This window comes from Eretmochelys imbricata, chromosome 16 (genome assembly GCF_965152235.1).
Source record: "Eretmochelys imbricata isolate rEreImb1 chromosome 16, rEreImb1.hap1, whole genome shotgun sequence".
In the NCBI taxonomy this organism is placed as follows: Eukaryota; Metazoa; Chordata; order Testudines; family Cheloniidae; genus Eretmochelys; species Eretmochelys imbricata.
The window spans coordinates 21,242,151-21,266,857 of record NC_135587.1 but is presented as its reverse complement, the minus strand read 5'-3'; the positions used below and the strand labels follow the sequence as shown (position 1 = coordinate 21,266,857).

The 24,707-nt window shown below is 49.4% G+C and overlaps 2 protein-coding genes across 4 annotated transcripts; both read right to left on the bottom strand.

The window, feature by feature from the left end:
* Positions 1–1,526: 1,526 nt before the first annotated feature.
* On the bottom strand, positions 1,527–3,944 carry DNLZ (DNL-type zinc finger). Its single transcript, XM_077836137.1, has 3 exons — positions 3,701–3,944; positions 2,569–2,708; positions 1,527–1,806 (listed from the first exon to the last, which is right to left on the bottom strand). The coding sequence occupies exons 1-3, from the start codon at positions 3,908–3,910 to the stop codon at positions 1,635–1,637; spliced, it is 522 nt and encodes a 173-aa protein (XP_077692263.1). The 5' UTR covers positions 3,911–3,944; the 3' UTR covers positions 1,527–1,634.
* A 1,294-nt stretch (positions 3,945–5,238) lies between these two features.
* Positions 5,239–24,561, bottom strand: CARD9 (caspase recruitment domain family member 9). Of its 3 annotated transcripts, none has more exons than XM_077835941.1 (13): positions 21,471–24,561; positions 19,278–19,583; positions 17,379–17,516; positions 15,867–16,192; positions 14,919–15,098; positions 13,916–14,068; positions 13,388–13,513; positions 13,092–13,283; positions 12,471–12,512; positions 11,442–11,490; positions 9,186–9,256; positions 7,399–7,475; positions 5,239–6,068 (listed from the first exon to the last, which is right to left on the bottom strand). In XM_077835941.1, the coding sequence occupies exons 2-13, from the start codon at positions 19,570–19,572 to the stop codon at positions 5,972–5,974; spliced, it is 1,746 nt and encodes a 581-aa protein (XP_077692067.1). In that variant the 5' UTR covers positions 19,573–19,583; positions 21,471–24,561; the 3' UTR covers positions 5,239–5,971. The 3 variants fall into 3 exon arrangements, with proteins under 3 accessions (XP_077692067.1, XP_077692066.1, XP_077692068.1); XM_077835940.1 differs by having other exon boundaries at positions 19,278–19,576; XM_077835942.1 differs by having other exon boundaries at positions 19,278–19,501.
* Between the last annotated feature and the right edge of the window lie 146 nt (positions 24,562–24,707).

The following is a 24,707-nucleotide window of genomic DNA, read 5'->3' as shown; positions in this document are numbered from 1 at the left end:
CACTTCAGCAAGAAAGGCCACTACACCTCAGGGCCTAGTCCGTTTTCTTCCTCCCTCCCCCAGAATAAAGGGTGTCAATCCGTCTTTCCCAAAGACAATCTGATGGGACCATTCTGCTGCAAGACGCATCACTGAAATAACATTGTACATTAGGTCATCCTGCTAGCCTTTTAGTTTTTACTGTGGTTGATTTTAACATCCCATAATAAAATTAATAAGCACCTCGACAGTGTTTGCCAAGTGGCTCTAGGAACACTCTTCAGACTTAGGACTCATCTCCTCAGCACTTTACAAACTTTAATTAATCCTCAGAACACCCCATGAGGAACAGAATTAGATTTCCTAATCCCCATTTTGCACCAGGGGACAATTGAGGTAGAAAGGTGAAGTGCTTTGCCCAACACCATGTAGCAACTGTGGCAGAGCCCAAACTAGAACTCAGGAGCACTTGGGCACCAGCCCAGCGTTCGAGACATGCCCAGGGCAGCACAGGAAAGCAGTGCGTGTTGCTGATGGATTATGAAAGGATGAAAGTTTGCGCATGACCTGGAGAGGTTGTGTCCAGGACAGCGCAACTGCTTTCTGGCTACCCCCATCATGCCTGGTGCAGATCACAATGGAGATCTTAGCCGTGGCTGACTAAACATCATCCCTCTAGCTTGGATGTGCACACACCCATCCTGCCAGAAGGCCCTGGTGCAGAACCAAGGTAGACTAACTGCAGTTCCAGTGCCTGTAAAGCAGAAACCTCTGGTTTGTCACTCACCCATTTGCTGGTTCTTGTGGCTGGAATGGAGATGAGGGAAGGCAGAGTAGGGGTCTACAGCCTGACTGCAGCAGCCCCTTGGCAGGAAGGGTGCAAAATCCTTCTCAGATAATTACAGCCAAACAACCCACGCCACAGGCTGCACTTTCCCTACGAGAAAGTGCCTTCTACAGACCAAACATTCATCCTCAGAGGAATCAGACTCCAAGTACCAGCCACCTCTGGCAGATGATTTACCAAGCTGCCTAAAGTTAATAGTGGATGCAAGAAAGAAACCAAGGTGGGGAAACAAGAGGCAGAACAGCCACCCTGCTAAGCAGCAGAGAGGTCTGGGGGCATACTTCCCTGCTACAGAATCTCACTGGCTATGCAAGCTCCAATTCCATTAAGAGCCCAGCTCGGCAGCTGGTACGAGTCAATCTCTCTCCATTCAGCCATGCTGATTTATACCACCTGAGGAACTAACCTTAATATATGCAGATAGCAGATGAGAACAGCAAAACACTGCTAAAACTCACTAATTTAGTGCTTTCCCCCTCTGGGCCCAAACAAGTTAATGAAGACCTACTGGTTCCAGGCGTGGAACAAGAGAACAAAGCAGGATTCCTAGTGTCATTTAAGAAATAAGGCTGGTTTTAAAATCACCACTACATGCTACAGTGAGAACATGAAGATTCCAGCTATAAAAAACAACTCCCATGTGACTGGTCAAAGATGAAGCTGCACAGTACAAAGACAGGAATGAACCAGAGGCCAAGGCTTCCCTGATCTTGAATTTATTTAAAAATAAAAAAACACAAAGTTGAAAGGGGGAGAGAAATGGCAAAGTCTTTCTCTGCCAAGTGCAGAGCAGAGGGAACTCTGTTGATCAGGTTGTTCCCTTGCCTCCAGACTCCGAGGACCTTCCCCCACCTTCTCCCTCTGTGTGGTGGTTTTGAGACTCTGTCTCTGCAGTCCTCTCCGGGAGCAGTTCCAAGGCATCCTCGCCAACCACACGTCTCACTTTCTCCCCTTTGGCTGCTAGGATTTCCTCAATGTTCCTGAATTACAAGTTAAAAAACACTAGTAACATTACAAAGGTGCCCATGAGACTAGATGTTAGATTTTGCAGCTGAGGCTTAGGGGCTCTCAGCTGCATTCTGTTTTCACCATTAGCAGGGATTCAAGTTCTGAAGATGAATATAACATTTTCTCCTAGCAGAGCGAGTCCAGGTGACTGTGGAGAAACTGGGATTACAGGCCTTTAGGGGCAACTTTCACCCAATATGATCACTAATTTGGCAACTGCAGTTAAGACAGAGGTGGGATTTTCAAAGGAGTAGAAGGGAGTTGGAAGCCTTTGAAATTCAACAGGATTTGAGCACCTAACTCCTTTAGGCTCCTTTGAACATGCTAGCCAGAGACTAGCAATGATTTAATAAGGCCTGATGGAGAACAAAAGAATATCACATCCAGCAATAAGATTGCAACTAGAAACAGTGATATCTGTGCAACATGAACTTTCTAACTGTTTTGGCTACATCCCACTTAGTGGGCCTTGGTTGGGCGATTCCATTATTTATACCACCCATCTGCAATGGGTCAGAAAACTCGGCCATGGGAGTGGAGTCTTCTTACATGCTTCAGAAAGTTGGCTGAATCAGAGATTATCCCCTGCAATAACTCTCCTGAGCATTTAAACCACCACTTACAAAGCCTACAAGAAACAGAAGTCCAGTGTACCAGCTAAACCGGACTGGGGTACATTTTGATGGCCTTTCAGGGGGGAGAAGGCGGAAGGTTGCTGTCACTGACACACTTACCTTTTCCCCTCCAAATCTGAAAACCATCCCAGGTTATCTGCTATGACGTGATGATTCTTGCAACCAGGACACTTTACTATCACCACGCCATTATGATACGCTAGTTTGGAAATCGTTTTTGCTGACCGTGTTTTGCAGACCTAAAAAGTAAATAAAGTTTATTTCATGACCAAGATGCTTACATTTTATAGGTTTATTTTGTAAAAAGGCACAACTCTATTACTACCCAACAAAACCAGAGACACCATTTATCTCAGTAAAAAGGACTTGTTTTCCCCCATCCATAACATTTCTTCAACTAAAGCGGTCATGCAGCCCCACAAGATGATCTACCCAGCTGTATGCTCCCTTCCTATACCATTTGAACTTGGGCCAATGGAAAGAACACAGTCTCAAATGCATTCTGATTTCTGAGACTTACTGATCTTTCCTTACCCTCTTGCTGAAAGACTAATTAAAAAACCACACTGGTTTGGATTCCTAAACATAAACTAGAATACAAATCAGTTTCTCAAACCTGATGTTCTTGGTTGTTTAGGTATCATGGATTGTACTGGTTTGTGTTTTTAAACCTCAGGAAAGACCAACTCCTGTGTATTTAAGTTTATTTTGGATATGATTTAAAGGTTTGAATTTTACTATGAAAGCACAGATGGCAAATAATCAAAACATTATTATGAACTAAAACAACCCCGATGCGGATTAAAAAATATTCACCCAAAACGTGACATCTCACGTTAGCTTTGAGTAAGACATTCAAGGGATTAAATGAAACACGCACACTTTATTAATACTAAAAGAAGAGCTAGAAGGGGGAAGCAGTTTTAGTGGGCACTAGCCTTAGTCGCCTTCCCTTTTGCAATAGGGGCTGCGGGGCTACAAAACATGGTTTTATGGGGTTTAAGAGCCTCCTCGTTTGCAAGCGTGCGGCAACTCCCAGCCCCAAAACAACACAGCTGCCCCCCAAAAGATAACAGCGATATGCCCAGCTACCTTGTCCCGAGTCCTCAGCCCTCAATCACTGGGGTACCCCTCGCACCCAACTCTCAGGGCCCCCCATCACCCATCCACCCCAGCCTCTCCCCTTCCTCAGGGGCCCCCAGGCCCCCACGACTCCCCACGGCCCCCCCACCTGGCAGGTGTACACCAGCCGGTAGTGCGCGGCCTCCACCCGCCCCACGGCGCCGCCCGGCCCGGGGGCGCTGCAGAGCCCGCGAGGCCAGGCGGGCTCCGGGCAGCAGGGCCGCGGCCCTGGGGCGGCCCAAGCCCTGGGACGGGACGGCGGGGCCCATCGCCACACAGACCCCAGCCAGGCCCCGAGCCTCCGCCCGGCCCGCAGCATCCCGCCCGCTCCGGCTGCCGGATGGGGCGGCCGCCGACGCTCCGGCCGCCATCTTAGGTGTGGGCAGCGAGCCTGGCTCCCCGCCCCCGCCGGGCCCGGGGTATGGGGGCCCTCGTGCACCCAATCCACCGGGGTACTGGGGGGGGTCCCCACGCACTGGGCTACAGGGGGAGCCCGTCCTGCCCCCCTCCGGGCTACTGGGGGGGGCGGGCTTTTCTATTTGCAAAATCAGAAGTAGGGCCCCTTCCCAACATCCCCGAGCTGGGTGCCCGGGGGGAGCCCTGCTCCTAGACCCCAAAATCATACACAGGAGACTCCTGTCCCTGCCCCCCACTGCAGGCCCTGCCCATTCTCCCCCTCCCCCAACCACTGAACTGGGGGGGGTCTCCCCTACTCCTCTAGACCCTATAGCCTTAAATCAACATACAGGGTCCCCATTCCCCCAGAAAAATCCATCTGATAGAAGGGATCCCTCCTTCCCCCATCCCTCAGAGTCGTAGGTGCTCTGTCCCCCACCAATGGTGGCTGGGCCATCGAGTGGCACACCTACCCCACTGTCCCCATGCCAAGTAAAGAGGCACCCTTGCTAGCCAGCCGGGGCTCTGGCCACGCAGAGCACGGACCCAGGTTTGCACTGAGCCTGCTATCTACCACTAAGGGAGGAAGCCAGAGTCCAGTAAGGTCTCACATCCCACTTGTCAGAGTAGTGTGAGAAACCTTAGCAACCGCTGGCTGACTGAATAGGCAAGAGAAATAAAAACCTGTTACATGGTGAAGCTATAAAAGTCCACTTGCAGGTGGGCAGAAGGACAGCAGTTCATGTGCAAAGAGAGTGTGTTCTCTTCTTTGCTATTAGCATTGGACATCTACCCCTATAAACCACCAGCCGGGGTCACTATCCACACACTAGTGCTCTCTCTTTTTGATATTACACAGAGCCTTAGAAGCCCTTAACATAACAACTGCTATATATTCAAAAATGCTATTCAAGAGAGTAGAGCTAAATTAGTTTTGGTCAAACCTATGCTATTGGGTGTTTGCTTTTATATTTACTAGTGATATAGGGGCAGGCCCTTTGCACCCTGCTGGATTTGGTTAGTTTTCTGGTTTAGGCCCTTCTGGTGTTGGAGTACCCGGCCATGACACCTGCACAGAGCTCCACCCGAGGCCTGCTCACACAGCTGGAGTTACAAGAGCACAGTGTTGCCATTCCAAACATGCTTAACACCCCAGCTCTTCCGGTTTCATTTAAAACATAAAACAAGACAGTAAAGTTTAGCCCTCATAGGTATGGAAGAAAAAACAACCTGAATGCAGGAAGCAAATAATAAAATAAAAGGAATCCATTTATTAAAGTCTCACAATTTTGTTTGGTGGTGAGCAGGGGATGGCTCGTTATTTTTTTTAACAGAGGGGGCTAGCAATTGTGGAATTGAGGCATTAATTGGTATTATATTCTCCCTTATTTAGTTATTTTTCTGGAAATCATAAGAAAGATTTTCTTAAGCTAGTAGGTTGGATATGGACACAAAGGGTTTTTCACATCCCATTGTTGTGTGCTGTTGCCATAGCAACAACTTTTAGCATACCTTACATTTTTAGCACACCACTTAAGCCCATTTTTGAAGCAAATAAAGTATATTTTTTACTTGGACTGTTTTTTGCACAGAATACTACAATGCACTAACAGCACCATGATTGTAGGAATTTCTGCTACAGCAATTGTGGTATGAGTCTAAATGAATTAAACTCCTTGTGGAAGGACATCATCATCATCATCATCCCCATTAAATATATAAAAGAATTAAGGTTCCGAATCAGAGATGTCAACCAGTTAGGTGACTAGGCCAAGGTCGTCGCATAGGAGTGCTATGGCAGAGGCAGAAATATAGTCCAGATCTCCTGCATCCCAGTCCAGTGCCTTTGACTTGGTAAATGTTCATGGTGGTTGTTTAGAAAAAGTTTTAAATGTCAATCAGCTTGGATGGGCAGAAGGGAAGATTCTTGCACTACATCCCCAGCAAACTTTTTGTAATTTCCGTTGCGGTTGGGCTGATGCTATTAGGAGCCTTCAGTATCTGTGTTGTCACTACCAGTGTTGTTTTCCCAATCCACTTCATGGTGTCTGCCCTTCTGCACCCTTCGCAATGCCCTCTTCCTGTAAGTTAGGTTAAACATTTAGGAGAAAAAGAAAATGCCATGAGGAACAAGCTTCTCAATTACACATAAACCAGCAAACTCAAAAAACTCAATTAGTACCCAGTCAAACACTGGCCAAAGTAAAAATTAAGAAGGCCTATCTACATTCATGCATCGGGAAACAAAGTAATCACCTGCTGAAGGTCAGGAAGAAGTCTCCTTCCATGATAACAGTATCACACACGCCTGTACCTTCTGGGGAGCACTGGCTGAATCAACATTGTTCATTGGGGCAACTTTGTCAAATAAATTATCCACAATTGTTATTAGTATTCTGGGTTTTCTCCAGCATCCAATATAGACTGTGATCAGAAGCAGTTTATTGGATTTAGTCTAGAGCAGTAAAGCCAGTACTATATTCCTCTAAGTACAGTACAACTGAACGCAAGAATTTCCAGACTCTCAGTTCCTTCTTGAATACAAATATTACATAAGAGCCCAGCACACTACCACTTACAGAAACAATACAACATGGTTTTAGATGTTTCCTGTAATCTGCTCCAGTATTTAGCTCTTTTGGATCATTTCTATTTAGTGTGCAAATTAAGATCCGTATTTTACAAGATGCTCGGCCCTTTCAGAATTATTGCAAGCTGCGGAGTGCCTCCATCTCCGTCTTTGGGGATTGAAACGGCTCAAACCTGCCCCGAGTCTCATTGATAGGAACTTGGTCTTTGGTGTCAGCAGTAGCAGGATGGAACCCTGCGCTAGTAAAATAGATCAAACTTACCAAGCCAGCAGTTCCCAAAGCATGGTGCCCCCAGGACTGCAGAGTGCCATTAAAAGTCTGGGGTGGGAGGCATAGATGTGTCCCTGCCACCTGACCCTCATTTTCTCCTCTCAGGAACCCCTTATCCCCACCAGCAGCCTGACCCCCATGGCCCATGAGCCCCTGCATAGACCCCCTACAAATCTGAGTGAGTGGCATTGTGATCCAGTGCCCATGACCCAGGTGACCACCTCCAGCTTATGTCCTCTGGGTACCCCTCTGTTAAACTACTGTGGAATCGGTAAATGGCATGAAGCAGCCTATGACACAGGCCATGTTATACATTTGTGTCTGAAAACATCCACACTTGTTTCAGTGCAATGCAACGGCTTCCATTTTGGCCAACATGCTCGGTACATCTGGACTAAATGCACGAGTCCCTACAGCTTGAGCTAGAAAAGGAGGCAGTAACAAACTCTCATCCTCCGTGGATCAGGCACAACAGGGGACATGACACACAGTGACCAGTAGGTTATGCAAACAAATATGGCAAGAGCAGTCCTGAGAGCACAGGCCACACCTCCGATAGTGTTCAAAGCTGTCCTTCATCCGCCGCCGCTCCTTCTCAGCCAGCTCTCCATTGGGCGGGCCACCCTCCTGGAAAGGAAAAGAAAGGCCTGGTCTAGTTGAAGCTTGGGGACGGGCTGGGGATGGGGTCAGCCTTGCTCTACAGAGAGGCCAGGAATTACATGGGCAACGAGACTCAACTTCTGGAGTTGGCCTCTGAAGGACAAAGGAGAGGCACAATGGGCAGGGCAGTGGAGGGGGTGTGGAGAACATGGACAGCCGCTGTCCATGCAGTGCCGCGATGTGTGCTCCCAGTGGTTTCCATGAGCGCTCAATTCACTCAAAAATGAGCCTGTACTAGTGAATGGGCGGAGAGCAACTTCATGGCCAAATGCATTCTCTGGGTGCTGCTGCCCTTCAGAAAGCACTCGAGCTTTGTGCTGGCAGCTTCTGACATCCACAAGTCCCAGGGAACATTACAGCCTCCTGCATTCACTCCTGGCCCTATTATCCTGTGCATGGCTGAGTCAGGCTCCGGCCCTGGCTCACACTTAAAACTCTATGGCCTCATTCTGAAGGCGTCTGATGGACTGAAGATCCATGCCACCACAGCTCCCTCCCCAACTGCTGAACTACCCTCATCTCTCCTGAGCAGGCTGGTTCTTCATAGCACCCACTGTGTGTTGTACAGGAGCCCGCTCCTGCATCGTTTACGGATTAGTGTTCATGCTACCGATCCCACCAAAGGCAATGGAGTTACTTGCCCTAGTGAGGGCTTGGAGGGTGAAGCCCTAAACACCAGAATCAGAAGATAAACCACTTAAGATCTCCTTTTGCAATGACAGCAGAGCTCCTGGGGCACAGAAGGGATGTCCACATTCATCCATTTGTAAAGCCGGAGGTTCACACTCTCTTCCCAGCAGCGTGAGTAGAAACAGCAATATTACTTTGGAGACCTTTTAATCACAAACACCAGTGCCCAGACAACACAAACGCTGAACATTAATTAGCTACAGCAGGTTTGGGGAGCAGGGGGAGAAATGAGCAGTGGCTGAAACACGATGTTAGGAGAAAAAGGAGAAGCTGAGAGATATTTGCAAGGGCTGACGTAGAGGAGAAAGGAAAAACACTCCCGTTGATAGGAAATTGCTTAAAAACCCAAATAGTGTTGCCAGTGCTAATTCTAGAAAATCAGAGGCTCGATATCGTCCCTTAAATTTAATGTGGATTATTCCTGAATTAGATCCAGCAAATCCTATTCAACAAGACACCCACAGAGTCTAAGCTCTGTGGGACAGGGGCAAGCGTTTACTATGTGTTGCATGAGGCGCTGTACAGGCAAAGGTCCTGATCCGGCACTACAGCAATATAGATGATCGACGACGACAACAACGGGAGTTCAGGTTATGCAAAGAAGGCAGGATCAGCCACTACATCCGAACATTAAGGTCAAGTGGATGAGAGAAACACCAACAACAGTCCCAAAAGTGCCCTGCTGGAGATGGCATCTGTAGGCTGCCCATTCTTGTAACAGGAGTTGAAAGCAGTACATTCCTGACTGACAGTGCGGCAGCGGATGTGTTGATTGGCAGATTCCATTCCCACCCATACCACTCCCGAAGAGATGTAAGGGACACTGATGCCCTGCTGTTATTTGAAGGATGAATTTGGTCATGAGAATACAACTCTCCCCCTGCGAAAGTGCCAGGTACCTCCAAACTGGGCAAGCCTATCGCAAATGCAAATGTTATTTGCCGTGAGCGAGGTCGCAAGAAGCGGAGGGTTCACAAAGACACTTACGTTTGACGACTGCAGGCACTGAATGCTCTCTAACGCACTGAGCTGCTGATCCTGATTTTCAGGGAGATCTTCTAAGAGAGAAGGAAAAACTGCAAGTGTAGTCGCAAACTGGTGTTATTTATTATCTGTTACATTAGCACTTGGGGCCCTGCTGTTCTAGAAGCAGATCCAGCCCCAAAGAGCTTTCCATCTGATAGAGACAAGGCAGACAAAGGAAGGATTCTCCCTTTGTACAAACAGGGAGCGGAAGCGCAGAGAGATGAAGTGATTTGCCCAAGACTACCCAGGGATTGCGTGGCAGAGCCAGGAATTGATCCCTGATCTCCCAAGTCCCCATCCAGGGCCTTCACCACAAGCCAATCCTTCTTCACATCATTGGTTTGTGGTTTTACAACCTTGAAATAGAACAAATTGCTTGTAAACGTTGTGCATTTCATACCACAGGTGTCCCAAAGCGCTTTGCAGAATTAACGAGTGAGACAGCGAGAACACAGTAACCGATGCAGGTGAAGGGCGATGGCCATTGTGTCACTGGCAATAGCTCACACCTAGCGTAGGAGATTATTGCTTGGTACATGCAGAGCGTGCCACGTTTTCAAGGTGCTGCATATACATTAAGCCAGTCTTCCAACCTCTTTGGAATGTAATCTGCATTACTGTCCCCAACTGACAGATGGGTGGGGAAAAGGAGACAGAATTGAAGTGACTCGCCCAAAATTAAACAGCAAATCAGTGGCAGAGTGAAAACCAGACCTCAGGAGGTCCTGGATTTCAGTCCTGCCCTCAGTCCACTAGAGCAAGCTGCCATTTTACTAGCCATTGGAATCTTGCTCAGGACAGTGGGGTTTTTCCCTAACTTTTCAAAAAGATGTGGGATCTTTGCTATCTGGGACCTCAACAAAGCAGCCCCTTAGGTTGTTCTCTAATGAAGACAAGTTGAGAGGTCACATTACCTAACATGATATTAAACATGGACTTGTCACTGTTCACACTAGCTAAGTCATGTTTAATATCATGTTAGTTACAACACACTCGAGGGTTGTGTTAACACAGCCTAGTTTTCTAGCAAGGTCAACCCTATATAGAATTGTGCAGTTCACACTATAATTTCATCATGTGAGTGCAGAACTTGAACTCACAGCAATCCATCCAGGAGCAGAGATCGCTACCAACCTGGAATGGTACTTAAAGTCAGATCAGGGTTTCTCAAGCTTTTGAATGAACTGCCTTCTCAAAATGGGTGAAAAAAAATATTCAGGCCCCTCAGAAGTTAAAACAGGAAGACGCTCCCATGCTGGCAGTTTCCTTCTCTATACTTTTTTAGATAGAGCTTTTTGGAAGTGTAGTTCAAACCCTCAGCATAGCCTGTCAAGTCTTCCTCAGTGATGCGTCATTTCCACTTGGGACGCCACAAAAGCAGAACCGGGGACAGTGTGTTCATTAGCTAGTTCTGCTTTTGTCAAAACCAAGTGAAAATAACTTAAATTTAAGGAAAAAAGCAACCCAACAAAGAGCATGGAGAAAGGTGCACGGTCCAGTTAAAGTGGAGTCAGGACACCTGGGTTCTGTTCTCAGATCTGTCCTGACTAGCAGAGAGAGCCCAGGAGAGTCATGTAGTGTTTGATTTTCATAGATGCCAAGTGCCCGCAGTACTCCTTAACTTCACTGGGGACAGAGAGTCCTCCACATCTTTGAGAAGTCAGGCCCTGCACATCTCCAAGCTTTCCTAGGGGCATCAATACACTGGCAATCTCTTATTAATGAGACTTTTGGACCAAATGGAACAGTACTGCCTAGTGCTGTTATACTGAGCTAGTCCAATATATTCCTTCCAGAATGCAGCCACTGGAGGATCCTCCCACATCACATGTAATGAAGAGAAGAATGAAGGTAAAAGGCTCTAAGTGCTCAGCAAGGGGCTTCACAGACATCTCTTTTGGGAGATGACCAGGGGTTCCAGACACCTCCATTTTGGGGTACAAAGTTGAGACACCTTCTGTGGGTTGACTTTCACAAAGTGCTGAGAACCCACCCTGGGAGAATCAGATCCTTTAAGCATGTCCCAAATTGGGGCCCCAAAAAACATTAATTACTTTTGAGAATTCAGGCCCCAGTGATGCCCCAAGACCACACAGCAGAGCCAGTGGCAGAACCCAGGAGTTCCCAACTCCCAGCTGCCTGCTTTAACCACCAGGCATATGGTCTCGGGAATACTGCTCCAATGTCTCCAAGCACAAATTAAACAAAAAGTCTTACTTTTATCAGACAGCTGCGTGTCCTCATCTAGGTTTCCATGGAAAGAGAGCTTTGGGACAAAAAGAAATAGGTCTAATCTGGGGAAATAGCAATACTCATTTTCCTCTCCTCATCTCCCACAAAAAAGACAAATAAAAAAAACAAACAGAGCCCCAGGATTCCACAAGTTTCTCTTTCCAGTCTAGCGAGAGTTGCAAGGCAGCCGACCCATCCTACCCAATATCACCTTAGTGACATGCCTGTAGATACAAAGTGCTATGCATGAATGAAGCCAATTCTCCAGTGAAAACACTACCCCACACCATAGGATAATACTTCTATTGTGTGTATGGCACCTTTTGTCCCACATCAGGCTCATCACCTACCGCTGAATGTGGCTGCCTCATGGCAGCTGAAGCAATCTGGCCATGCTAAGGACCATGCTGGAAAGGCTGTCTCAATGCATCCTCAGAGACTTGTGTCATCTGCTCAGAGTCAGTGGGGCTCCCCACACGATTCAGGGCTGCAGAACTGGGCCTTTTATTTGTATCCCAAGCATTTAAAGTTACACTCACAGAGCTACAAATCTTGGCCCAGAATCTGAGCTGCAGCCCAGATGTGCTTGGATGAGTCTCAGGATGGGTGCACACGTCCTCTCAAACCTGATGCCACCCAGCCACCGGGATGGTCTCCAGTATAAAAGCAGAGCAGCCTTGGTACTGCTCTAATCCTGGTTCCTGCTCACAGGGATGGCTGGAGCACTGCCCTCGCCACGCCGCTCTCTCCCCCAGATACACACACTCTTCTGGCAGCTGCAAAGGGGGAAGACCTGCTATGGCAGGATCTACACCTCCTAGAGGTTTGTCTGCACGGGGGCATCCTCCATTGGCTGGTTACGCTGGGGTGTTTTTTTTCGGGTGCTTCGTGCCACTCGAGCACAAACAGAAGCTGGCTGCAGGTTATCTGCTAAGGAGCCTTTGAGCAGAGCTGGGGAACCCAAAGACCTTCCATAAGGAGGTCAGACTAAAGCCAGCTAGCCACCTTCCTCACCTCTTGGGAGCTCCTGGGCGAGGTGTCATCTAGGTCAGAAGTCTGGAATTGTAAGAAAACAAGCCAGTCAGGGATCTGTATGCAGACCACACTCCACAGTGAGACAGCAGCAACGATGGCACGTAAAACGGAACGAAAGCTAGGAACGAAGACGCAGGGATTTCCTCCCTCTTACCTGCCCCTACTGGCTCAAACAGAAGGCACCCACGAGACTAGGATATTAGGGCATTGTTTTCATTCTGGGTTTAGGAACAGTTATGGTACATCTTCCCCCGCCCCCACCCCGATTTCACCCCAATGGCTCAAGACTTGTCCTTCCTGGGCTTCAGTCACCAGCAGTTGGCCTTGATGCAACAGGGGCAGCCCCAAATGCAAACAAGGAAGGGATGCGTTTGCACTGTCAGAGATTACTTACGCTGGAAACCAGGGTGAGCTCTACTGTGGCGAATTCCAGCTTCCCTTGTCTAAGCACAGCCATTAATTGCTGAATCGAGGCTGATCCCAACTACAGACAGTGTCAGTGTATGAAGTCAGTGGAACACCCACAGCCAGGGCTCACCGGCCTCTTCCCCTGCCCATAGCACAGTACCTGCATGTAGCTGTGTATTCCTGCAGACATACCAGCGTGGGTGGCTCCAGGTGCAACTTTTTCAGCTTGGCCTCAGCAGCTAGTAACTGGCCCTCCTTCTGGAACAGCTGTAGCTGCATCTCATCGCACCTCTCCCCCAGCTCCCGGATCTCTTTGCGGTATGCGTCTTTGTCGACCAGGCTCTTGGAGTATTGCATGTGGAACTGTTCTCGGGTCAGCAGCGCCTGGTGCAGAAAGCGGGAGGGCAAAGCGTGTCACTGACCTGGTGCCTGAGCTTACACCTTCCATTATCTTTGGTAGCTGTGCTCCAAACAGTAGGTTTTATCACCTGATCTCTTTCTGCAGCCACTTCTTCTATCTGCTTCAAGATGGCCTCGATGCGATCCTTGTACATCCAGGAGTCCTTCCTCAGGGACATGCACTGCAGCTCCAGCACCTCCTTCTCCTCCGCGTGCTGCAAGGAAAGCACAGAAGCTCACTTCACTCTTGAAACACCCATGGCTTGTAGTGTAAACAGGCAAAGGAGATGTGTGGCCGATGTAAGCACTTAGCAAACAGTAACTGATCAGTTCTCCTGGTGATCCAGGTGGATCAGTGTCATCAACCCCATCTTATACGTGAGGCAGAGAGGGGCCAAGTCTTTCCCAACACAGAGAGTCAGTACCAGAGCAGAGGAGTACCCATCGGAGCATGTCTCTCATTAAACTGCTGCAACATTTGATCTGAGCCAGAAGCCAAGCTGCAGCGCTAGTTGCCCAGGTGCTGCTCTGCTCCACAGGGAAGAGTGGCTTTCATGGCACACACGTTCCCATGCTGAGTTTACTCCATCTCTCCCCGCTCCCACCAGACTTTGTACTTTGTCCCGGAGATCCTCCGCTTGCCGGAGTGCCTTGCGCAGGCTGTAGATGGTGTTCACCAGCTCCTGATGCTCCCCGAGTGCCCGTCTCCGATCAGCCTCCAGAGCCTGGACATAGAGGCTGTTCTTCTCCAAGTTCCCTTCCTTGGCGACCTCCAGGAAGAAGGGGCAGAGGGCTACAATGAGGGGTGGCCTAACTGGCTAGGAAAGCCAGGGGTCAGGAGGCACTGTCCCCTTCCTGAGCCTAACAGCACTAATGGCCAATTCTCACTGCCCTTCCACCACCCCCGTGGCCTCCACCCTGCCTCCAGGTTAAAGCAGAGATGAGCAACGCGCTCTCCGATGCAGCACCGGCCTGCCCTCATCTGTGAGATGGAGGGGAGTCGCCTGGAGAGCGAGAGTCCTAGCAAGTGCTGCTCTGAGCAACACAGGGCATTATGTGCCAGGATCTGTTCTTCCCACAGGCCGCTGTGCCCTCCATGTTACAGATGAAGGCGTCTGCGCTCTGCTCCATTTCCTGCCAGGCAGGTGTGATCCGCAGGCTCCCGTGCAGCCCTGCAGAACACAAAAAGTGCCAGGCATGATCAGTCCCCCCATCCAGCCTCGGATCTCGCTGTCATGGCAGCCAGTTTAGGGGAAGGTGCAGAGTGAGTTGGGCAAGTCTGGGGCCCTTGATTTAAACCCTTCTGAGCCTCAGGCCTAGCTGTTCTCTCCAATGCTGTACTCCTCTGCCACCATGGCTGCTCATATCTCTCCCCTCAGCCCATCTAGCTGCTGTCAACCTTTACACACTGTATAACCCACCACCACCGCTCAGGGGGTCCCTCTGTCACAACGCACCCATGAGCACACTCCGCTCTAACCCATGGCTCTCACCCCGCCAAGCTCCCCGGCCTCACCAAGAGGGGGCCCTGACACCAACCCCCTTGGAGAAGCCTGCGTTAGCAAGGCAGACTTGCTACCCCAACCAGTCCCAGAGGCCCAACGCCTGCCCTCCTCAGACCTGGAGCGTGTTCTCCAGCTCTTGATTCTTGGCCAGCAGCAGCTCCTTCTCCCGCTGGATCTCCCACACCACTTCGTGGCTCGGCCGCTGCTCAATGGCATGCTTCAGTTTCATCGTGTGCTTCCTCTCCAGTTTACAGTCGTCCTCGGCCTTCATTAGGCTGTGCCTCAGATGGTCAATCTGCAGGGGAGGAGGGGGGTTTGGAGCTGGTCAGGCCTCACCAGGAGGGATAGCTCAGTGGTTTGAGCATTGGCCTGCTAAACCCAGGGTTGTGAGCTCACAATTTAGGGATCGGGGGCAAAAATTGGGGATTGGTCCTGCTTCGAGCAGGGGGTTGGACTAGATGACCTCCCGAGGTCCCTTCCAACCCTGATATTCTAGGACATCTTTGTAGTGGCATGGTTTTAGTCCCATCCTCCAGCAAGAAACACAAGGGGAATGCCTTCCCCACCCTGGGAATGCAGCACAGTCCTGAGGCAGAGTCTTCTCTCTGCCCACAGCACATGGTACCTGCCTACTCACACGTAAGATACATGGCAGCAGCACTGCAATCTGTCCCCAGCTGCTGCAACGTTTGATCTGAGCGAACAAGCCAAGTTGCAGGGACAGCCCTGCCAGGCTCTCCCATCCCTGCATGCCCTGTTCATTTTCTAGCAGCCACTAGCATCTGGGCTGATGGTGCTAATTTGCAAGCCTAACTGCATGATGCTGTCTGCATTGCGTGCACCCTTGTTGCCGTAGGGGGAAAGCCAGGCCTGCAGCACCAAGTGTCAAAAATCCCCTTTAATGCATTAGTCCTGCCCAGCACATTTAGGACTCCTGGCACACGGTGCAGAAGGGAGGCGCCCATCTGACTATAGCGTGCAGTCGCTAAGGCCCGACTGTGCTCAGCTCTCCAATCCCTGGTGGGGTGCACGAGAGAGGAAGGAGAGCAGGCAAGGCACCGACCTCTAGCTGCAAATCCCGGTTCTTCATCAGGGCTGTGTTCTTCTCCTCGCTCTGCTTGGCGTAGCTCATGGCCAGGTCGTAGTTCTCATCCTTACATTTCCGCAGCTCCTTGGCCAAGTTGTCCCTCTCCTCCTTCATCTTCTGGGCCCTCTCCTGGTGCTTCCGCAGCACACTGTCCCTCACCCGCATCTCCTTGATCGCATCCTCCTTGGCATGGAGCCACATGTTGAGCTCCTGAGCCTTCCTCCTCTCCTCCTGCACGGTGCTCTGCAGCTTCATGATCTCGTTCATCAGGAGCTGGCTCAGGCCCGATTCCCCCGCGGTGTCTGCGCAACAGAGACCCTCACACAACATGGTCCCCACCCCACTTAGCTGGGGCCCAGTCCCCAGTCCCAGGCAGAAAGGTCCCTGATCATGAGTCAGGATCACAAAACCTCCAAATGAGTGCTGTCCAGTCCATGGCGCATGTACTCAACACCCACAGGTCAGTGCCACGGCAGCTTTTCTTCCCCCGGCCCTCGAGCCAGCCCCATGGCCAGCACGATCACACCCAGTACAGTCATGCTGACATACAGCTGGCAGAGCCAGAATGAGCAATGACCCACCTCGCCCTGTACCATCAGTGGCCTGTGGACATGCCAGGTGCTCCAGAACAGTGCCTCAGGCTTTGGCCACTCTGGGAGCCATGTTCAGTGGGAGCACCTCCTGGTGATTTCATGGGGAATTCTGTCTCCTTACACCATGGCTGAACAGTCCATGAGGGGGAACCGGGCCATTATCTAGCACAGAGGTGGGCAAACTACAGCCTGCAGGCCACATCCGGCCCACGGAACCGTCCTGCCCGGCCCCTGACTTCCCAGCCGGGGAGGCTAGCCCCTGGCCCCTCCCCTGCTGTTCCCCTCCCCCACAGCCTCACGCTCTGGCCTGCTGCTCCTGCCGGGCAACGTGGCGGTGTGGCTGGCTCCGGCATGGTAAGGGGGTGGGGACGGTCAGCGAACGGGGGTGGGGGGGGGGGTGGGATGGGTCAGGTGTTCTGAGGGGGGGCAGTCAGGGAGCAGGAAGTGGAAGGGGGCGGATGGGGGGTGGGGGCTGGCTGTTTGGGGAGAGATAGCCCACCCCTGATCTAGCATCTGCTCTTCCTTCTGATACAGGGAGCAGCACTGGCAGTCCCTGGGAGAGGGTGGCGATGTAGCTGCTAACACAGCATTGTGTTTTAGTCTCCAACCTAGTCTGATCTGGGTGGGGAGGCCCGGGGGTCCTTGGCTTCCGCAGAGCTCTCCCCGCAGGAATCTGACTGCAGGATCGGGGCCTTAGTATTGGGCGGCTGCTTATGAAGGTTAGTCTGACCCTCACTGAAGAGCTTTCGAGCCAGTGGCCCAGTCTGAAAGGCTGGCTGGGGCTCTGCCCACATGAGCCACCAGGGATTTAACTGGGTGTGGAATTTGAGGTCTCCTCTAGCTGCAAACCAGCATCAAATAAAGAGACCATTGTGGGAACGAAGCAAAACGTTACCTATAATCATCGAAAAGACCCTGCTGGGCTCCTTGCCGGTTACTTTCATGTATAACAGTGGGTAGTAAAGCTCTAGGCTCTCAAGAAAGGCCTCAAAACCTTTCTGGCCTGTCCTCTGAAGTATATCCAGGAGGACGCCTGCAATACAGAAACAAAGGCACTTACTGCAACATAGCATGTCAGAGTAACACACGTTCCCTGAACTTCCAGAGATGGCTGGTACTTGTGTTCCTCTGTAAGCAGGAGCAGACAAGAGTCCTTGGTGTCAAACCCTGCAGGCGTGGCCCAGGCAACTCTCTCACTGGCTTTAAGGGGCAATTTAACTGAGCAACAGCTGCAGGGTTTTCCCCTAGGCCCCTGCTCCTACTTTAGTGTTGCGAACAGCAGGTGCTGCAAGAGAAGCAATCCCTTGCTGAAGGCTAGGGAGGAGGAGGAGCAGGCAGGCTTGAACGAAACAGCCATGGCAGTTCCTATAACTCTGGGCAGCTTTGGTCTCAAATTCAAGAAGAGGCAATGATTAGGTGGGCCCCACTTCTGGCACAGATGTCCTGATCCTGCAAGGGGCAAAGTACCTGCCATGAAGTGCTGGAGCCTCTGCTCCGCTCTTGAGGTCAGCGGGACCGAGCCTCCGTCTCCTGCTACAAGCGGGACCACAGTGAGAGCAAGAGAAGCAGGAAGTCTGTCACCAGCTTTTAAAGTTGGAATTCTAAAGTCTAATAGGACCAGAGACGCTTTCACAGTCAAGTCTCTCTCATTGTGTCATTCTGAAGTTAAACACTCCCTGCAATGCTGGAAACCTAAACAGCAGCAAAGCGTGTGCTAGTCAATATCCTGCAGAGAAGAATTCTACACTCAGCTGGACGGAGGCAAAGGAGGAGTCCACAATAAGCCTTTCCAATCTCGGCTCCTTACCATGGTGGCGAAGGAGAACTGGAAAGCGTAACTCACTATCCAAGGGAAAGCAACCGGCCTCACTTCATGGCCCACAATGTCTGAAACTCAACTGTTCTGAGACTGTAAACTCTTTGGGCAGGGGCTGTGTCTGCACAGCACCTAATATAACAGGATCTCAATCCTGATTCAGTTGTTTAGATTGTAGTAGCCTCCAGAGGTCTAACAGTGATTCAGCATGACCTAGAAGCTAAGACACTGGGCTGAGACGCCAGAGCCCTCAATTCTGTTCCCATCTCTGGCCTGCTGGGTAACCCTGGGCAAGTCACTTCCCCTTTCCGTGCTTCAGTTTCCCCATCTGTAAAATGGGGGTAACAATACTAAAGCACTGAGGTCTACTGATGAAAATAGTCACAAAAGAGCTAGGGGTTATTGTAAAATAGAATAAGTGGTGAAAATTACCTTTGATTTGTAATGTTCTCAGATTGAATAACCTCAGGGACTCCTAGTAATACAGGCTAATTTTTCTTTCTAATGTTGCCAGAGTCCCTCTGAACCTGAGATACAGGAATAGTTTATCCTAGATTCAGAGCTTTTTAAGGCCTGTAGGGATCACCGTGATCCTCTAGTCTGACCTCATCTATAACACCGACCAGAAAACTTCCCCAAAATAATTTCCTTTTGAACTAGAGCAGATCTTAAAATAAATCACTAAATAAAATCCAATCTTGATTTAAAAATTGCCAGTGATGGAAAATCCACCACATGTTAGCTTGAGGAGAAGGAATTATTTACCTATTTATTTGGATTTAGAGAAAACCATTCTCAAATGGCTGGGAAAAGATGCACCTTGAAAGCATGATTCCCAGAATTGCACTACATGGGTTGATGGTAACACCATGTGGCCTGCAGAAGCAATTAACACCACGGCATTTTCATTCCAGTGTATCACCCCAGAGGCAGGCCACCCACACAAACACGTGGAGTCGGAAGCTGCTCAGTACCCACCTACTTTCCGTTTCCGGACGACCAGGCTGGGGTCGTTAAGCACTTGCTCTTCGTCATCATGGTTAATCACTTTGCACTGGCGGAGATAAGGCGTTATTCTGGAGGGGTCTATCACTGAGATCAGCTTCACCCGGAAGTTCTCCAAGTTATTCCAGCACATTTCATCATCTTCCTGCTCCGACATGGCGGAGAGCAAGAAATACTGGCAGGCCAGGTCTTCTTGTCTGAAAGCCACACCATAAGCCTCAGAGCAGCTCGGGATGAGCAGCAAGGATAGCAGGTGGCCCAACACCATCAACCTGAGGACTAGGAACACGCTCATTGACCATAAGGGATGACCACGTCTCCCACAGCAGCCTGTAACTCTGTACGCAAAAAATACATGCACCCCCCTTTGCATGAACAGATCGGGTCATGGGGCACTTCATGTACAGAAATGCCAGCTTGTGCAAGCACTACATCCCAAGCTCCTTCAGCAGCTGGCAGGGCTGGCACCACTGCTGAAGAGGTGATGAAATTCTGGTGAGTGCCCTTCAACCGGCCATCTCCTGAGTCATTACAGGAGGGAAGTGAAACCACTTAGCGTGCACCCTGGGTCAGTAGCACTGAAGACCAGAAGCTCCTGCGTGGATGCTGGGGACACCAGGAACTCAAATTGCATATGGATTCCCAACAGGCTATACCAAGGGAGAACCTACATATCCCACCAACATTACCTGGGGTCACACGTACTCAGCACCGCTTGGGATTGGGCCCAAACCTAATCTAGTGACCCACACGTGCAAGGGTGGAGCATAAACAAGGAACCATCACACAACAGACAGCTATTACCTGCTTGAAACCAGAGATCTAAGGAGAGGGTGCTGTACAGCCCCTCAGGCAACAGGGATAGAACATTAGAGTGAACCTGTTTGAAAGGTTCCAGGGGGAAGAACCCTCCACATCTATGCTCTTAAATTGCAGTTAACTGTAACTACCAAGAGCTAATATTTTTAACTGTGTCTAATTTGCATTTGCAAAGGAAGAGAATGTGCAAAACCCACAACTATACACGATCTTGCAACTTACACAGAACGTTGCAAATCATAACCAGTGCCGGACACATTGCACGTGCAAGTCACAAGCTCTGGATAACTCTAGCAACGTTTACATGCACCATGCACATTGCTTTGAAACATCACTGCCTGAGCTGGTCAACAGAGCATTGTGTCACTGCAGAGAGCCTCCTGTGTGTCACTTTTGCAGGAACTTATCGGCATCCACCCTCAGCAGCAGCTGCACTTTGAGATTTCTTTCCCATAATGCTTCCTCCCCAGTGCAATCTTTCCAATACACCCACAAACCAAAATGAAACCAGACTGGAATTTTCCAGTGTCAGCTCAACTAGGCTAAACGCTGATTCGAGGAATCAGGGAGCCATTCAGGGACTGTAGTCATCAAGATGCAGAAGCCACATTACAGAAGTTGTAGCCTACAGTTAGATCTGCATTACTCCTTGATTACCAAATCACATTTTGATACAAGGAATGCACACTTGGGCCAGGTTCACTCTTCCCGTTTAGAGAAAATAACGTGAAATAACCTGACGCTGCGTCAAGACCTCTCTGACCTAACGATGGCTTTGTCTGTAATGAAACACTAACATTTCCTCTTATCCCCATTCCTTGTTTTGCCCATTTGGGGCCAAATGCTGCATCAAAATGGGTGCCTAGGTTCTAACCCAGGCATTTGATTGCAGTGCTCATATCAGAACAGGATTTGTTGCAATAGCCAGTGGCCCAGAGTGGCTGCCAGCCACCTACAAATCCAGGAGTGTTTCCCTTGTTTGGGGGAAAACTGCATCATTCCTGACAGCAGCAGCTCTGTAGAGCCTGGGATATATCTAGCTCCCCCTCTCGTAGTGGGCTAAATTCTACAAGTCTTACTCTGTTCCCACACAGGCAAAACTCTCACTGACTTCAACGCATAGATACTACAGTGATCGACACTAGGTAAAGCTAGTGGGATTGACTTCAGCAGCCTGCCTGACCCATCCCTAAACATTCTGCTACCCCAGCACACAGACTGCCCTGCCCACTAGTGGGGCCAGTCCCAGTTCCCAGCCAGGTAAGAGAAGTAGAAATGCATTGCCCAGTCGATACACACCCCACTCTTCCCGCTAGATGAAAACTGGATCCAGATTTCCATAATTACCAGTCGTTGTGTGTCACATGGACCAACGTGGCCCTGCACATCAAGTGTTTCCTCTTCTCACAGGCTCTCCTCTCCTTCTCTCACTGGCTCAGCATGGCAATGATCTTTGTGCCCAATCTCCCAGCAAACCCAGCGGCATGGCAGCCTCCCTAAATAGTCCGTCTGCAACACAGATGACTCGAAGTAAAAAGAAGGGGGAAACCAGTGGGTAACAGCATTTATCTGAGAAAAGAAAAAAAGAGGAAGCCACAAGGGGAAAAAAAAAACAGTGGCTGGAAGTACCTCACATCCCCACTGACTTGCTGAATAACTTAGTCTCGCTGCGCCTCAATTTCCCCATCTGTACCACGCAATACCTCTGAGAAGCAGTTGAGGCTTCTTTATTTAATGGTTATAAGGTTCCACTGATGAGAAGTATTACAGGAATTCACTGGCACTATCTAGAATGTACAATCTCTTCAGTAAGAAACTTGCATTAACAGCCATGTGGGAAAACGACAGCTTCTGAAGTAGGTTCTCCTCTTTCTAGGTCCAACATTATATGACAGGGATCTTCAGGGATGGGAGGGTTGAGATAATAAACAGAACTAATGCTTTCATTTAAAAAATCAACAACCGCCCCACACAACTGGAGTTATAACAGCCTTTCAGCTTAAGCCTTGATACCTTTAACGGCAGCCTTATCAACACACCAACACCTTTGTGCCGGAATGCAGATAGAATTCTTGTCCCTTTTTTGGTGTAGAACCATAGCAGGTGTGCCTGCGATTGATGGGATAGACCATTATGACACTTTCCCAAATGGAGCCTCAAGTTTTGGGTGTCCATTGACTTCAGTGGTAATTGTGGGTACTCGGCCCTTCAAAAAAGAGTCAAGCCCTAGGTGTCTCAAGTGGACAAAGCAAGGAATAGAACCTAGGAGTCCTGGCTCCTAGGCCCCAGCTCTAAGCACGTGATGGGAGGGGCAGTCCAGCAATAGTTGGAGGATTTTAAGCATGCACACAAATCATTTTGACTGCTCCTTTACAGAACTATTTTTGTTGTTCTTCCCACACAACTCGAGACTTGTAACAGTGATGACAATTCAACAGCCACCTGATTTTAAAGAGTCCAGAGGATTCACATAACTCGATACTCCTGCAGTTAAAGCAGCGTCACACAGCTTTGGATCAGCACCTCTCCCTGCTTTTGTTCTACAGGCTAAACTCCTGAACAGCCTCATGCAGGGCTGTCAGAACCTCCCCCCAGCCCTGGTACCTCAGCACAAACCCTCTGGGTGGAGAAAAACTGGTTGGAGCTTCTGTAACCCTGTGCTTCCTGCTGCGTACAAACTGCACGCGTAGCATATGCCTTCTAAGATATGCTTGTGAAGACTTAGTGTGAGGCTGATCTGAAAACAATGTGCTGTCAGACTACCCACATTGTGGGGCCTTCATCATGACAGTACTTCAGTGCCATCTTACAGCATAAAAACCTGCCTCTATTTCTATGTTTTCTTGACAAATAATGGCAAGAGGTTGCTCAGGAGCATCGGGGCTGCAGGTGTCAGCTGGCAGTGATTTTGTTTTTTTGGCTTTTTTTTTTTTTTTTTTTGAAGGAAATGGTATCGAAGATATATACATTCTAATTTGTTACAACCACTGAAGGGAGAGGCTCATCTTCAGACAAGCCAGGGCTGCACTGGTTTCAGATGACCTCACTTGGTTCCTAGGTGAAAGTTTGCTTATTGATCATTTCTTCAGCTGTGTAATAGACACAGATGGGTAAAGTCACTAGCATGACTGATGCCTAGGGCTGAGCTGTAGCTTAAGCAAGTTCTCTTCATTTAATAACTAAGTTTCTGGCTCTTTCTATAAAATGGTTTTGGGAATTCCACTCTTGCGTCCTCCAATCTCTATTACAACAGAATCCAGGTATTGGGCATATTTGTAGCACAGTAGGGGAGGGGGGTTACTTTTAAAGCCAAACCACTGGAGAGACCTCCCTGAAGCAGCCCCCTTTTGGTGCCAGCAAACAGGATGGAACCTGTGCACACTATGCATTTACCATCTCTGCAATGGAGCCTGAGGAAATCTTCCAGAATCAGTCCAATTCTCCCGCCCCACCATCTGGTGGAATACCACGTAGACCAAAGGCGTGTCCTTGAATTATAGGGATGCTCCAGAGTAAGGTCCCTATTTCTATTCTCTCCCAATGCTCCATACCTTAGTCCTAGCTTGCTGTCCACATCCCACATACAACCCTCCAAGTCAATGACATTCCAATTAACCCATTAAGTAGGAGGCATTACGATTCGACCCCATCACCGGAGATTAGCCAAGCTGCCACTGTGCAGCACCTCATCTCAATCAGCCCAGCAGGTGTCATTACCTAAGCGGCATTCACAAAGGCACATTCACTTCAGGGCATAAGGTGCTATGCCCCACTTAAGCCTCATGTTAACAGCTGTGTGTTAAGTGGTACACAGGGTTTCATGGCAAAGCTTTTGCTCTGGGGTGAATTTCATGCAGGAGGGTGGCTTGCACACGCTTTGAGAGGGGGACAACTCACCCGCAATTCCCTTCTTTGGGCATGATACGGGTTTAACATTTGAATAGCACCTTGGCCTACTGGGACTTAGCGACCCTGGAAAGCACCACACCCACGTAGGGTGGGACAAAGCATTGCCAGCACGGCCATGCTTCATAGCATAGCTACACCCTGAAATCGCTGCCGTGCTCCTGAGAAATTAGAGCCACGCTGCAGCGTTTGCCCTTTCCCAGCATCTTTCATCCATGGAACTCCGACTTTACCAGCTTTAATTCATTTAACCTCAGCACTCCCTGGGGGCAGAAATCCCTGATTTGCTAATGGAGGAACTAGAGACAGAGTGACATGCCTAAGGTTGCACTGCAATCTGCGGCAGAGACAGGAAGGGGATCCTGTCTGACAAAGTCCTGTGTCTTAACCACAAGCTCAGCTGATTCCCACTCCCTCCTTGGTTCTATGTGAGGAAACAAACATCACCTTTCTCGTTGTCAAAGATCAAACAGTTACGGGAAACCTTTCCTGTTTGCGTGGCCAGAAAGAACATGCCTAAATCTTTTTAAATGAGAAAAATATAACGTTTATATTTAATCCAACAGTCAGAATCACTGAGGTACAAAATAAATCCACTGATCGTTCAGCAGTGTTGTCGCCTCAGAACCAGTTAATTGTCAACCACAAGCATTGCCACAGCATTAAAAAACATAGACC

Excerpts from the sequence above, each read along its gene's own strand:
- CARD9 (XM_077835940.1), bottom strand. The coding sequence starts at position 21,511 with ATGTGCAGGGCCACGTTGGTCCATGTGACACACAACGACTG. Across the intron at positions 15,099-15,866 it reads ACCGGGATTTGCAGCTAGAG|ATTGACCATCTGAGGCACAG; the intron begins GTCGGTGCCTTG and ends CCTCCCCTGCAG. Across the intron at positions 13,514-13,915 it reads CGGAGGATCTCCGGGACAAA|CACGCGGAGGAGAAGGAGGT; the intron begins GTACAAAGTCTG and ends CTTTCCTTGCAG.
- DNLZ (XM_077836137.1), bottom strand. The coding sequence starts at position 3,910 with ATGCTGCGGGCCGGGCGGAGGCTCGGGGCCTGGCTGGGGTCTGTGTGG. Across the intron at positions 2,709-3,700 it reads GGCTGGTGTACACCTGCCAG|GTCTGCAAAACACGGTCAGC; the intron begins GTGGGGGGGCCG and ends TTTACTTTTTAG. Across the intron at positions 1,807-2,568 it reads TCAGATTTGGAGGGGAAAAG|GAACATTGAGGAAATCCTAG; the intron begins GTAAGTGTGTCA and ends CTTGTAATTCAG.